This window comes from Ischnura elegans, chromosome 13 (genome assembly GCF_921293095.1).
Source record: "Ischnura elegans chromosome 13, ioIscEleg1.1, whole genome shotgun sequence".
Taxonomy (NCBI): Eukaryota; Metazoa; Arthropoda; class Insecta; order Odonata; family Coenagrionidae; genus Ischnura; species Ischnura elegans.
Window position 1 is genome coordinate 8,516,332 of NC_060258.1, and position 14,909 is coordinate 8,531,240.

The 14,909-nt window shown below is 38.3% G+C and overlaps 1 protein-coding gene across 2 annotated transcripts in view; it reads left to right on the forward strand.

The window, feature by feature from the left end:
- The first annotated feature begins 70 nt into the window (after window positions 1–70).
- The window catches only part of LOC124170152, a 95,743-nt gene continuing 80,904 nt past the window's right edge, over window positions 71–14,909 (forward strand). For both annotated transcript variants that reach the window (XM_046548846.1, XM_046548847.1), the window contains exons 1-2: window positions 71–516; window positions 8,872–9,009. In XM_046548846.1, coding sequence (XP_046404802.1) covers window positions 385–516; window positions 8,872–9,009 — 270 coding nt within the window. In that variant the 5' untranslated portion in view covers window positions 71–384. The remainder of the gene's footprint in view (window positions 517–8,871; window positions 9,010–14,909) is intronic.

Below are 14,909 nucleotides of genomic sequence, written 5' to 3' on the forward strand. Positions count from 1 at the left end.
GCCCTAGCACCCTAGTTCCGGGGGGCTGATACGCACCTTGCTTCTATGGAATTTAGAATTTCGCTGACAGTTGTTTCTTTGTTTACTATGGTTGGTGGCGGAAATGGTCGTTGGGCGGTACGGCTGTGATTGACATGCATTGTTTTTATAAGAAGCGAATTTTTCTACGGGATATATTTGAATGCAGAGAGTTGTTGGATTTTTGTTAGGCTACCGATTCGTGGTTCGCATAAAGTCATCGAGGTGACAACGAAGAAGCTTCTGTTATTTTCCACGTGATGTAACTCAGCCCTTGATTATTTTCCCTAGTTGTGTTTGGTTGACTTCTCAAATAGTTTATCCACCTTGGTGTTTCGAATTCAGGAGTGACTTTGGGTGTGCAGTATGTTTGAACCAAATATCCTACTATGTAGACTCTGCCGAAAATCTTCGGGACCTTATGTTGATATTTTCAACCCTAAAGGAACCAGAGGGTTGATCGTTTGGAAAGTCATCAAAGACCTTATCCAGATTGACGTGAGTACTATAGTGCTTCCTATTAAGAGCCACGTATATCGAAAGTGATTGGTCATGTCAATATACATTTCAACACTCGACGTCGAGTGTTGAAACAATGTTCAATGCCAGTTCATTCAAGCATGACACCAACTGACGACGCGGATTTGGAGAAAACTCGCCGATTTTCATCCTTCCATGCAGGAATGAAGTCGTGTAAATTTTTTATAGGCTATCGTTACTAATTTTTTCCATGACCATTCCAATTTTGTGTAAAACTACAGGTTTTTACTGAATGTGGTCTCCAAGGGCACTTGTACTTCCAGAGGTTAATATATTGTTTTAGTCCCATTTTCATCCAATTCTAATGAAAATTTGCTCGTGTGTCATAGAAGGTATGAAGATTCCAAGTATTAATTTTAAAATGCCCTCAGAGGTATTGAGAATTCTCTAAATTCATGAGATTTTTGAAAATTTAGTACCAAAAACATGGTTCTATAAACCATCAAATTTTGACCAGAGGAAATTCTCCATCAAGCTATATTTTATTCCTGATATTCCTTAAGATATGATAGGCCATTCCACTGTTACGCACTGGACATCACTGTTTTTTATAACTTAAATATATTATTTTCTGCTGCTAGTATTTTTTGTTTTTCACCGAAACTGTTATTCATTCTTAGGTGTAGACCCAAAGTATTTTCAAGCTATAGTTTTGGCTTTAAACCTTTTGTGTTACTGTTGCAATAAAAAAGTGCTTACATACGGTACAAGGTGGGTGAACCAATTGTTTAACTCATGATATGAAAAATGGTAAATTAGCTCAATTAAAATTAGTTAATCAAGGCATGACACCCACCTACTCAGATTTTAATTTATTTCATTTCATTTATTCACGGGAAAACCCATGAACAATAGTCATCAGTGGTGCCGACTTACAAAAAATATTGGGGGGGCCCAAACCGGGGACCTTGCCCGGTAAGTTTTATAAGTAGTGAATTTTAAGTTTTTGAAGCATTTTAGAAGAGTCATATGATCAACGTTAGAACCCTGTTCACTCCTATCTCGATCTCTGGACACTCCAGGGAAAATCAATAAGGCCGACACATTTTTTTCTCACATATGTAACGAATTTTTCGGGGGGGCCCGGGCCCCCTCAGGCCCCATGGAGTCGGCACCACTGATAGTCATACAAATAATTTCACAGACAACAGAAAATAATGAACACACGTACGATAAACCCATAATAATAAAATCAAAACAAAATAGGGTGGTTTCCTATTATTTTTTTATTGCCTAAATTGAAAGATTACTACTCCTGGAGTACGTATTTCACACTTTTAGATTTTTAAATGACGATATCTATTTTTCGCGAATAAATGAAAAGTGAAAATTTTCAAGCGGGCGAAAACGCGACGCGGAAGAATGAATGCCGGGAAATCTCTCCGTACGTCGTATTTCTGGTCCCCAGTGGTGCCCTGTTAGGTGACCTTGAGGCGAGGCTTAGCGCTGATATGTCGCAGGCTGCTAGCGGGTAGCTGAGTACCCTGCTGGCTGGTATCGCTTGGCTTAAATAAGGATTATTAATACCTTATCAAACGAGGAAAACTTTCCAACCTTAGCCAATTTTAATAAGGGATTATTAAGGCAAGTTTCCCTGAGCCCTGCGCATCATGCATGCATTGGTAACCTCAGACAATGTATAACTCCTATCCTCTCGTGTAGAAACTAGGTCCCTGTGACGTCACGTGGAGTGGCATCGCATGGGCGCCAATCTGGCCCTTTTCAAATGAGGATAAAAATGGACCATTGCCTTTTGTCTAAACCGGTATTTCTAAAACCAAATAATTTGTATATTATGAATACACTAATGGTGGGTAACGAATCACAATCATTGCCTTTCGTTTTCTTTGATGAAGGAAACTACCCTATTGCACACAAATGGATAAAATATGTAGGTAGATACAATAATATAAATTTTAAGGTATAATATCTTCTCCTAGTAGAATTTTTAAATTGATCTCATCTTTGCCGCAAGTGACTTTGAAATCTGGAAAAAGAGACGTGGAGAAATCAAAACTTTGCCCGAGATTGTTAAAATTCCTCATCATTCTGGATAGTGGGGAGTTAACACACTCAATGCGTATGCCTTGAATACAAGGCATCGGTCCCGTTAGGTTTCTCGGCCCTCCATCTGCCTCTGCGTCTTCTACTAGACCCTGCAATTGTGCCCAGCGTCTCAGTGTGTCTTCTCCTGTGTTTGGATACAAGTGGTTGGCTAGCTGCAGATTTTTTGCCTTATTTTTATTATAATATATTTATTATAATTTCATTATAATATTTTCTTTATTAATATTGCAAATTTTAATAATTTTGAACTATGTATGATTGTATACGATTAAGGAAGACATAATATCTGATATTATTGCAAAATATTTTTCCCGCGTGGTGGTGTGTTATGATAAATTTTCTCAGCATTGAGTGTGTTAAAGGCATAATTAGTTCTGTGGTAATTAACAGCAAATGGGTGTGGATTTCTAGAACTATGGCGGGGTGCATTTAAATTTACTAAAGAAAGAAGAGGGGAACAATCGATGTAAGAATTAATAATTTTGTAGAGGAATAGGGCATCGATGGAAGAACTTCTGTCAGATAAGGGTTTCAGATTTAAAAGGGATAGAAGATATGACGCATTGTAATCAGACTGCAATATTTGTAATTACTGTAGATTCTGTTTAATGGGTCCGCCGGTTACTTGGGGCAGCCGCTTAATTGGGGCAGATCTTGAAGAACAGAACCCAATAGAGGATTATCCCAGAGTATTCTCCAATTGGGACAGCATGCCGCTTTATTGGGCCATGAGTCGGCGATATAGACTATATACTCGCGACGAAATTAAAATTTTTTGTATTCAGAATTCTATTTTTTTACATTTTTCTCCTTTGATATACTCTTATTTTTCACAAATGCTCCTATTCTTGCCCTATTTTGAAAGCTCTTTTTGTTATACTATCTGCATGAGGATAGGACTTTTCTATAATAGGGCTTAGTAAAAGACATTCATTCAGCGTCACCCGAGGCTGTGAAAAATATTTTTAACTAAATTGTTATAGTTCTTAAAATGATAATAAATTAACTCCACTCTCTGATGTATTAATCAAATTAATAGTTTAACCCTTCCGCTGCTACAAGTGGGAATACCCGCAAAAAACATTATGGTTATTGCCTTCGTCATGCGGGGATATTCCACGACTTTCAAAAAACTTTTCCTTTCAGCACGACATGCGGGTAAATATCTCTGTTACAGGCTGTTTTCGAAAAACCCTCCCTTCTGTTGTAGGTGCTGTCATCTGCTCGAAATTCTAGCGGAACTACGTCCATTCGTGCGACGACATTCAGCGACGTCAAATGAATGATTCAATTCATTTTTTTCTGGATAATAGGCAAAATAATGGAACCGATGAAAAATCTATTGAAGCAGCAAAAGGGTTAATAAACTCATGTTGGATTATAAACATTCTTAAGTCTTCTTTCCATCATTTCAACATTTGTTTATGCCCATATGCAGGATAGTTCGCCTAATTGGGACAGCCGCTTAATTGGGGCAAAGTGCACAAGTCCCGGTATGTCCCAATTAACCGGACTGAACTGTAATAAATTTGAGAAATTTATTTTGGACACGTTCAAGCCGTATTGAGTCTGTATTATAGTAAGGTGGCCAGTTAACAACAGAATATTCTAGTTTTGACTGTACCAGAGCTATATAAATAGCCTATAAAGAATGGGCACTGTTAAATTTTTGACAAATTTTGATGAAAATTGGCAATTTTCATCCTTCCATGTAAGAATGAAACGGTGTAAAATATTTCTTAGCTATTTCTGCCATTTTTATTTTCACGATTTTCATTTTCACCATTGGAAGTTTGGGTGAAACTGCAGTTTTTCAATGAATGCGGTCTCCAGAGGCACTTGTACCTCCAGAGGGAATTAATTTGTCTCAGCCATACTTTTCATCCAATGGGATAGTTTCCTACATCAAAGAAAACAAATTGCATTGATTGCGAATCCTTACCCACCATTAAGGCCTGTTTACACGATATATTAACACGTACGAGTTAATGTACGTTTGCGTGAATGATTTTTGTGGACCGGAACGGAACATGTACCTATTCATGAACCAAATTAGAACAGGTTCTATTTTCTGTGCATGCATTCGCACAAGTTGGGTGGTTACACGATGCATTTTGGCGTTCATTCTCATGTTCATACATTTAGACATAAACCCATACGTGTTAATGTACCGTGTAAACAGGCCTTTAGTGTATTAATAATGTACAAATTATTTGGTTTAAGAAATCCCAGTTCGGATTTCAAATTTAAATGATTTATCATTCATAAACTCCGCTAGCTATGAAATGGCATTCAAAGTAGCATTTGCCTGTCATTTCGATGAGCGACAAAAGGGCCTGGGTGACACAATAGTTGTTTTTAGACTGGTTTGAAAAATCGTCAACTGCCGGCAATGCATTACGAACCCCGGAGATAGCAGATGTTAGCCCACCCGCACGACAGGACGGAATTTCAAAAGCACCTATGAATTGTTGTATAAACTAGTCATATTAGTAATCGTGAAATTGAATGTAAAAGAAAGCCCTTATAGGGACACGTAAACCTTAATGCATGAGTCATATGGACCGAGAGCTTTGCTTGGATGAATGTTCTAATGTAAAATAACCCTCTTAGTAGGAATAAGCATAGTATGATTTCTCAGATTTTGCTTCTGCTTTTTAACTCTTTCAAAATACCTCACTCCTGTGGAGTGCGAGATGAAGAAAGAGATATCATTGGCATTATGATTAAGGCTTACAAAACGATTATTATTACCCTATCAAACGAAGGAAACTCCGAACTTAGGTAATTTTTATGGGTGATCATCAAGAGATGTTTCCCTGAGCTCTGTGCCTCATGCATGCATTGGTAATTTCAGATGATCTAAAATTCCAATCTACTCGTATAGAATGATGGGCGCCAATCTGGACTTTTTTAAAAATAAGGTTAAAACGAGCGTGCTGCGCCCGCTCCCAGTGGGCTTCCCCCGCTCTTTTCAATGCAGGTCCACAGAGGGATAGGCGCGTTTCTTATTTCAAAATGTAGAAAAAAAGGCAGGGTCTTATGTGCAAATTTAATTGGAATGTTCATGATCAAATTGAGGTCAGAGGACCTCTTTAAACACAGCATTGGAAGTAATTACACTATCCCCTGTTAAACGCACATGATGACTCATACTTACGTATCAACAGGAGACTTGAATGTGGAATCAGCCGCATTTTGATAAAAGTTATTTAAAGAATGCGGGATATTGTTGCAAATGAACAAATGTATAAGTTTGTGCGCCGTTAACGTCAGGAATTTTTACTGTTTTTTTTTTATTATTTAAAAACCAATTTTAGGAAACAATAGCAATATTTAGGAAGTAAGATATGCTGTCGCATGTTCTCCGATAAATTCTGTGCATTTTGGTACCTCATTGGTAGAGTTTGGTTGCGTATAAGTTGAGAAAAAGGTAACCTTACTGCAGAAATAATATAGAAGATCATTTGAAAAACGCTAGTCTTCTTTTTGTTATATTTCGATTCTTTTCCGAAGCGCTTTTGGAATATCCAATTTCTGAGGAGTGCATGAAGACGAAAGGGATGAGGGATTTATCTTTGGAAAAAAAATCAAGTAGTTAAAAGTGTTGTAACAATTTTTTATTTTCACTTCGATGCACTTACAAATATTGTTATTACTCTGTGTAAACAAACTCGGGAGCAAAAACACGTCCGCACATCACCACTATTAAAATCCAACTCCCCATTCACTCCATCCCACGCCATCAACAACAATTGCCCCACATTATTACTTGTTATTGTCCACTTCATTGTCCTCCTCCCATCTATTTTCACAGCCATATCCAACCCAAAACAACTCAAAAATATTTGAAAAATCTTCTCGGAATACCGCGCGGGTTAGATTATTTAAGAGCGCCGACGTTTCGGGTACCGACTCGCTACCCATTCTCATGACTACTGATAGAAAATTCGAAACGACCATTGAAGCCCAGCGTTAGGAGGAGCCGGATTGGTCGAGATCCGATTGTTATCGTGGAAGACCGTGGACCAGCGTAGACTTAGCTCTGGCAAGCATAACTCTCTTAAGGGTTCTGTTCCAAGAGCTGCTGATCAAAAATCCGGTGTCTCTGTTTACTTTCTTATTTACAAGTTTTATTTCAATCGCCTCTTTGGTTAAACGGTCCCAGAAATGACTCGATCGCCATAAAACTCTGGTGTCATCCCACAGTATTTTATGGTCCTCATCCAAGCTATGCTCGACTATGGCTGATTTTTCAGGTTGACCAAGGCGGAAAATGCTTGCCAGAGCCAAGTCTACGCAGGTCCACGGTCTTCCGCGACAACAATCGGATCTCAACCAATCCGGCCCCTCCTAACGCTGGGCTTCAACGGTCACTACGAATTTTCTGTTAGTAGTCGTGAGAATGGGTAGCGAGTCGGTACCCGAAAAGTCGGCGCCATTTCATAAACTTACCCATGCGGTATCCCGAGAAGATTTTTCAAATATTGTTCGCCGGGAAAGTGTTAAATCACATAAAACTCAAAAATAGTTATTACAGTGTGTTGTACCCTTCTTAAGGCCCGCAATGAGTCATCATCTGGTATCTTCAGCCCCCCAGATTAAAAATTTCATGACATTAGGTTCACTACATAGAGGTTACAGTGTAGACTCGAAATATGCCAAATTTATGCGTCTACAATTTTTCGTTTCACTTACAGTTCTACAATCTTTCAGGGCATCATGTGACATCAATCTGATTCTGTTAATTGGTTAATAGGCTTTAATAAGGATTAATAATACCCTGTAAAACGAAGGAAACTTTCTGATCATGGGCATTTTTGCACAAAGGTTAAGAAAAGACTTCGCTGTTTCACAATATAAAATATATCTGCGACCGGTTTCGATACAGCGTATCATCATCTGGCAATTGCAAGTATCAGTACATAGAATTTATACCCTTGAAGGCGTTAGAGGGGTAAGAATTCTGTGTACTGATACTTGTAATTGCCAGATGATGATACGCTGTATCGAAACCGGTCGCAAATATATTTTATTTTGTGAAACAGCAAAGTCTTTTCTTAACCCTTGTGCATCATGAAGGAGTTTCACCATGTTACGCCAACCACCATCGCATAGGCAATTTTATTAGGTGATTATTAAGAGATGTTTCCCTGAGCTCTGTGCCTCATGCATGCATTGGTTATCTCAGGCGATGTAAAACTTCTATCTACTCGTATGGAAACTAGGTCCCTGTGACGTCACGTGGAGTGGCATCGCACGGGTGCCAATCTGGCCTTTTTCAAATGAGGTTAAAATTGACTATTAACATTCGTCTAAACTGGGATTTCTAAAATCAAATAATTTATATACAGTAAAACCTCTTTGCATCGTAGTGGAGGGGACCAAAATTTGGGCATTTTGATGTATGGAGGTTCACTGTAGAGAGGTTTTAGTGATAGGCACCATTTTTTCATATCCTTCGGAAATGAAAGGCACATCTTATTAACCATTATATTTATGTGTTTAAACACACATGCATGCATCAGTGAACATATATTAATTGCTTAATAAATACAGAAAGTGAAGCTATTGCATGATTTTTACCATGATTCGAGAAAAAATGATGTTTACTCTCTCAATCCAACTGTCGCTTAAAATGATTAGGATAGTTGGATATCTTTTTTCTTTTTTACTGTTTAGTATGCCCTCATATGGAACATAATATCCATAACTAATTGTTAATGTGAAAATTACAGCATATTAAAGGTGTATAAGAATAAAAAAAATAAGGGTGAAAAATTTATTGCTGAAAATGTCATTCCATGTACGTAATCGTGGCTGTGTTAATGGCCTCTTGTTGTCTCGGTACGATTTGCGGAGGTAGTTAGGCTGTCTCGGGGGTGTCTCCTTGGTATGATAAGTGGAGGGCTTATGAAATAAAGAGGTTCACTACAAAGAGGTTTGCCTATAAATTTACATGTTCATCTGATGGGGACCGTAGGGGTGGTAGGATGTATGGAGGTTTACGATGTAAAGAGGTTCACTATGTAGAGGTTTTACTGTATTATGGATACACTAATGATGGGTAATGAATCACAATCAATGCCTTTCGTTTTCTTTGGTGAAGGAAACTACCCTATTTCCAAACTGAGGCAAAAGTGGTGCTGCTTCATTTGTTGCAATACTTTCAAATCCGACTGTACAATGATATTTTTAGTGCCATCTGGTGGAAGGTTTTAATTTGCGCTTTGTCTTTCGTTTCAGGTGAGCAAAGATGATATGCTTCCGAATGCAATTTGCAACTGTTGTATGGAGAAGGTTGTTGACTTCAGAAACTTCAAGACGATGTGCATCAATTCAAGGATAGAATTTCTGAAGGCCTCTGCCAGCGTTGGACTCGTCGTGAGTTTAAATCGCTCTCTTTTGTCTTTTTGTGAGGACTCGCTCGTGAATGTACTGCACACGTCTGATTACCATAAATTTTGGCACTTTTTCAGTTTTTAACACGTAGCATACCGGGGTATTTAACTGTAATGCAGGCAATGTGAGTCTCTTGGACTCATCGCATCATCTTTTTGAGAATTTTTTTGCGTTATTGAAATGTCAGCATGTTGTAAATTTTTTACTTCTTCTAATTGTATATATCCTATAAATTAGAGTAGTTCAAACTTCTTTCGGAGTTAAAGCAAGTTAGAAATAATTTTTTTCCCTGAATTCCCACAAATCCGGGCAAGGTGAGTGTGTTTGCACGAACTGTAAACGCCGTTTTACACGGTACACGGAATTGCGCAATCTGACGCACGTGCGAAGGCACGATCAAAATTGCGTCGTGTAAAGCGGTGAATTGCTAGAACACATGCGAGAATGCGTGGATGCGAGACGGCAAAATAGCCCCTGTTCTAATTTCGTTCATGCATTCGCGCAATTCCACGCCATTTTAGAAATAAATGCAGCTCTAACCTGCGCAATTCCGTGTACCGTGTAAAACGGCCTTAAAAAGTAATGTGCATTTTACAAATATTTGGTTTGAATTGTCAAAATAATGTAACATTATCACTATGTACATGTAACGATAAATATTTGGTGTTTTATGTAGTGAAAACAGAAAGAATTAGTCAAAAGAGTCCACTGTACTCGCTGTTTGACTATGTATGAAATAATTAAGTAATGTAAAACTTTTGTTATACAAAGAATAATAAATTTTATGTTAAATGATTCTAGAGTGCACAATATGTACAAATTGATGTGAAAAGTAATAATTTTTCACTGTTTAATAGTTTAAATTAAAAGCAAAAGTTGAAAGAGTCCATTGAACTCACCTTGCCCGATTACATCAGAAAAATATGTTGCCTGTATTAGGGTTAAATTCCTAAAGAACGCCGAGATTGGAAATATGTGCCTATTAGCGTATGGGATCCGGTGCAGAAAGACTTAATCTGCGAACTGAATAAAATACAAAGGAAGACAATGTGTTTCCTCAAAAACTGCTACGGGCGTGCAGACAGTGTTACCCAGATGTTAAGATTAGGCTGGGAGCCGCTGGAGACTCGGAGGCTGCGCGCTAGGCTTAGATTGCTTGAACAATTGAGAATGGATATCTTTAAGAGCGACACAGAGAACATCATATTAGAACCACACTACGTTTCCAGGTCCGACAGAAGCGTTAAATTAAGAGATTTTTTGCCGAACGGATAGATATGCGAATTCGTTTTTCCCCCGAACCATAAAGGACTTTAATAAACGCCAGTCCCAATCTCGTTGGAGTACTTCATTTTTTTTTTATTAGCTGTAAACGGCTGGTGTCCTAACACCCCCTGCCACATGCCTTTTAGTCGGCTTGCGGGGTATTATGTAAATGTAGATGATGTAAATTAGGGCGTAATGCCTTAAAGGTTTAAACATGGTTAAAAAGCTAATATTAAGAATATAACTTTACCCAATCAAATGTTATGATGCATCAATTCATCAAGAAAAACGAACAACAACTGAAAACGTACTAACGAATACGTGTTGTACGCTTTAAAATTGTTTAGGTTGACGCGCCTAAATGACGAGAATCTTCGTCATCCGTCCGGAACGTTCGGGAAAAAAATGACGAGAATTCTCGCCATCCGTATGCAACGTGTTGAGAAAATTTCAATGTTTTTGACTTATTTTGCAATTTTTTCCGTGATTGTTGATCATTTCGCTGCTTTTTATACTTCAAACAACCAAAAAGCACTTCTCTTTTTAAACAAATCCGGGAATAAAGTTGAAGCCGCGAATTTAAGCTACAGGCTCTCGACGTCACCGCATTTCCGCATCCCAAGAACTCTCATTCGAAGTGCTATCATCGACATCGCTACACCGCCAATAATGTCTCTTTCCCAACCAACTTAACATTGAGAACTTAAGAATTTTGTAAGGACTTAAGAATTTTGGTCAACTGCGGATGAAGAGATTAGTTATGTGCTATAAAATTGCGTGCGTACGTTGACTGTTTATTATTTTCTATGTTAGGAAGTTGCTGAGTTAAGTTTGAAGTTTTCACTATTTCGCACTACCTTGTGAACTGTATTTCCCCCTTAGATATGTGTTGCTCAGTAGTACGGCAGAGTAATACTCCCTATCATCCGGCTGCGGCTTATCGGTGTGACGGATTATCCGTGCATGATATTTACTGTTGCTCAATATTTTCCGTGATCTTTATATAAAAAAAAAAATTGGACGCAAAAGGATTCGGAATTACTGCATTAATGCTAGGATACACCTGGCTCATTATTTCCCTTACAATCCCCATCATAAAACGGAAGTGATCCCGCGCTAGCTGCATTAATGGGAGCACCATGTTCGTGTTTTCCAAGCCTCGCAGTGCGCGACCGTGCTCCATGGTCACTGATACACATCGTGCAGCAGTTGCAACCCGGGCAACCTGTGCGAGAGGCGACTATGTGGCATGGTGCCTGACAGTGTAGTTTCCGACGTCAAGCGATGACTATGAAGCATTTGTGCAATCCACTTTTCTGTATCCGTGATCATACAGCCACAGACGTATGGTTCATTATTTTCTATGTTAGGAAGTTGCTGAGTTAAGTTTAAAGTTTTCAATATTTCACACTACCTTGTGATCTGTATTCCCCCCATCGATATGTGTTCCTTAGTAGTACAGCAGACGCCCGATTATCTTGCTGGGGTTTATCCGTGCATGATTTTCACTCTCGTTCAATATTTCTGCGATCTCTATAAAAAAAAAAATAAAACCGAATGCAAAATCACCAGAATAGGGTGGTTTCCTATTATTTTTTTTATTGCCTAAATCAAAAGATTATTACTCCTGGAGTACGTATTCCACGCTTTTAGATTTTTAAATGGCGATATCTATTTTTCGTGATTAAAAGGAAAAATGAAAATTTTCAAGCGCACGAAAACGCAACAGCTAAGTACGAATGCTGGGAAAAAAAATGCTGGGTAACGAATCGTAATCAATGCCTTCTGTTTTCTTTGATGAAGGAAACTACACTTTTATTTAATTGTAATGCTATGATACACCGGGCTTATTAGCTGCACTCATGGGAGCACTGTGTTCCTGTTTTCCAAGCCTCGCAGTGCGCGATCGCGCTGCGTGATCACGGGTACACGCCCCGCAACAGTTGCGACCCGGGCAGCTTGTGGGAGATGCCATCACATGGCGTGGTGCCTGACAGTGTAGTTTCCGACTTTGCGCAATGGTTTTGAAGCATTCGTGCAAACATCTTTTCCATATCCATGACCACACAGCCACCAATGTGTGGTTTTTGAAACCAGGCCTTACATGTAGCATTAATAATACGAGTACAACCATGTTATCACCACTAAAAAGATCAGGAACTGTTGAAGAAAGCTCTCAATGAATTCGGGAAGCACTATAAAATCAACAGAATAACTGCATAAATAATAATATATTGTTTGTTTTACGTAAATTATGAACATTGCAAGACATTAAAGTGAAAATTTGGGTTATCTGTGTTTTCCGATTATAATATAATATAATAATATATATTTATTTATTTTCTGTGGCAAAGCCACCTTAGAAAAACAATACATTTACATTATAATATATCAGTCGGCACTAGTGAATACAAATAATAATATTATAGATGTGCACATTTACATTACATATGATATTATTTAATAGTGTTCAAGAATATACAATATACAAAGGTGGGAAAGACTTTTACAGAGAAAAAGTTTTATAAAGATATTTCCAGTATTTATATTTAAAAGATTCTATTGATTTCACTTGGGTTAAGTTCGTTGGCAGAGAATGCCATAATTTTATTGCACTTACAACAAAAGATTTTCCATATACATAACTTTTGTGTGGTGGATAGTAAAAATTAACTTGTCGTCTAATTTTTAATGAGGATTCAGTAGTCTGTCTTATGGAAAACATATCATACAGATAAGCCGGCATATGATTATGTATTAATTTAAAAATGAACAATTTCAGGAGATTGTATTCGTGCCGTATGTATCTCCTCATCATTAGCCCAAATAATCGGGATTAAGCTGTAGTATTTTTGTTTTGGTTTGAACCTAGAGTAGGAATGACTACTATCAGAGCAAAAAGAAGGTGGAATGCTTTTGCATAAAATCCTGCCCAAGCTCCATAGGGTCGTGTCGTACGTGTCTTTACACATTGTTTATTCCACTACAACGACGAATCACCAAGCATTGTACAGTGGAACCTCGTTAAAGCGAGTACGGGCTATAGCGACACCCCCGCTATAACGAGAGATAGCCGATGCACCGTCAATTGACCCTATAATAAGCGTGTTAAAAAATTCGTATTCACGAGACCCTTTCGGTGTTGGCTCTCGCCATAGCGAGGGTTTCACCGCCGGAAGACTTTCATCAAGACTCCTTAACCTCTGTAATTGCTAGCGATCTGTTAGAAATGAAGTTAATGGAGTGCTCAGTCTCAAATTTATGTGGTAAACTGTCGTTCGATAAATATAATGATTGACGAAACAATGCTTTGCATGATTTTTATTCAGTGCGGCGCTTATAAATTGTTTGAATAGTTAGTCGTTATTTGAGTAAGAAAATTTAGTGATGCAAAAAAAAACATCGCCTTTCGTCTGGATTTATGCTTACGTTTATCGGATAGATGTTTATCTGTCGCCGCACCACTCCTGTTCCTGTATATCTGTTCGCAACAGGTATATTGGCTATTATTTGCTCCACCTCCGGTAAAGCGACAATTCGCTATAGCGAGTGTTTATTAGTGCACCGTGGGGTGTCGTTATATCGAGGTTGCACTGTATAAAGTTAAAACGTTTAGCACAGGGATCTCCAAAATACACAGGGCCGGATGAATTCAAGTAACGCGCGATTCTCGCTCGTTTAACTCTGTGAGACGCCGCTAGGAGCATTGCAGTGCCGTACTGCACGTCTAAGTCGCCTCCCACTGTTCGTAAATAAAAAAAATGCCACAGGAATGGCTTCAGTAGACGATGGTATCGAATACTTCAGTCATCAGCAAATTTGCTATCCTGCCTGCGAATTCGGAGCTTGGAATGTGACTCTTGTGGCCCAATAAATAATAAATAGGGAATAGACCGCTGAGGTAGCAATAGGGTAGTTTCCTTCATCAAAGAAAACGAAAGGCATTGATTGCGATTCGTTACCAACAATTGGTGTATTCATAATGTACAAATTATTTGGTTTTAGAATTCCCAGTTTGGACGAATGGCAGTGATCAATTTTATCCTCTTTTGAAAAAGGCTAGATTGGCGCCCATGCGATGCCACTCCACGTGACGTCACAGGGACCAAGTTTCTGTACGGGTAGATAGGAGTTTTACATTGTCTGAGGTTACCAATGCATGCATGAGGTACTTTATCGGCTGGGGTTATGTGAGAAGAGTTCCAGGAGCATATCCATCCCTGGGTTTTTTTTTACACTTTCACATATCATTTTTTGTGCTTCATATACATACCTTTTTCAATTATTCATTAGTACCTCTCATGCTTTTACATATACCCATAAGAGCACATGAAAAAAATATTAGCTTCATAGAATGCATATTAGGATTTGTAAAAATTTTAAAGTGCAAGCCTACATATTTGCCAAAAAAAAAGCCTTGGCATTTTTCTGTAAAACAAGCTATGCAGGCTGGTACCAAAAGGGTTAAAATAATATTATTTTTTAATTCCAAATACCCATGCCAAAGGCATTTTGCATTACCATTGGATTTGGAGCAGTATATTGTACTTCAAAACTCCTCGGCTTGTATTTTCCCCTGACCTGACTAATAAATAGGGCTCCTTGATTTTCGCAAA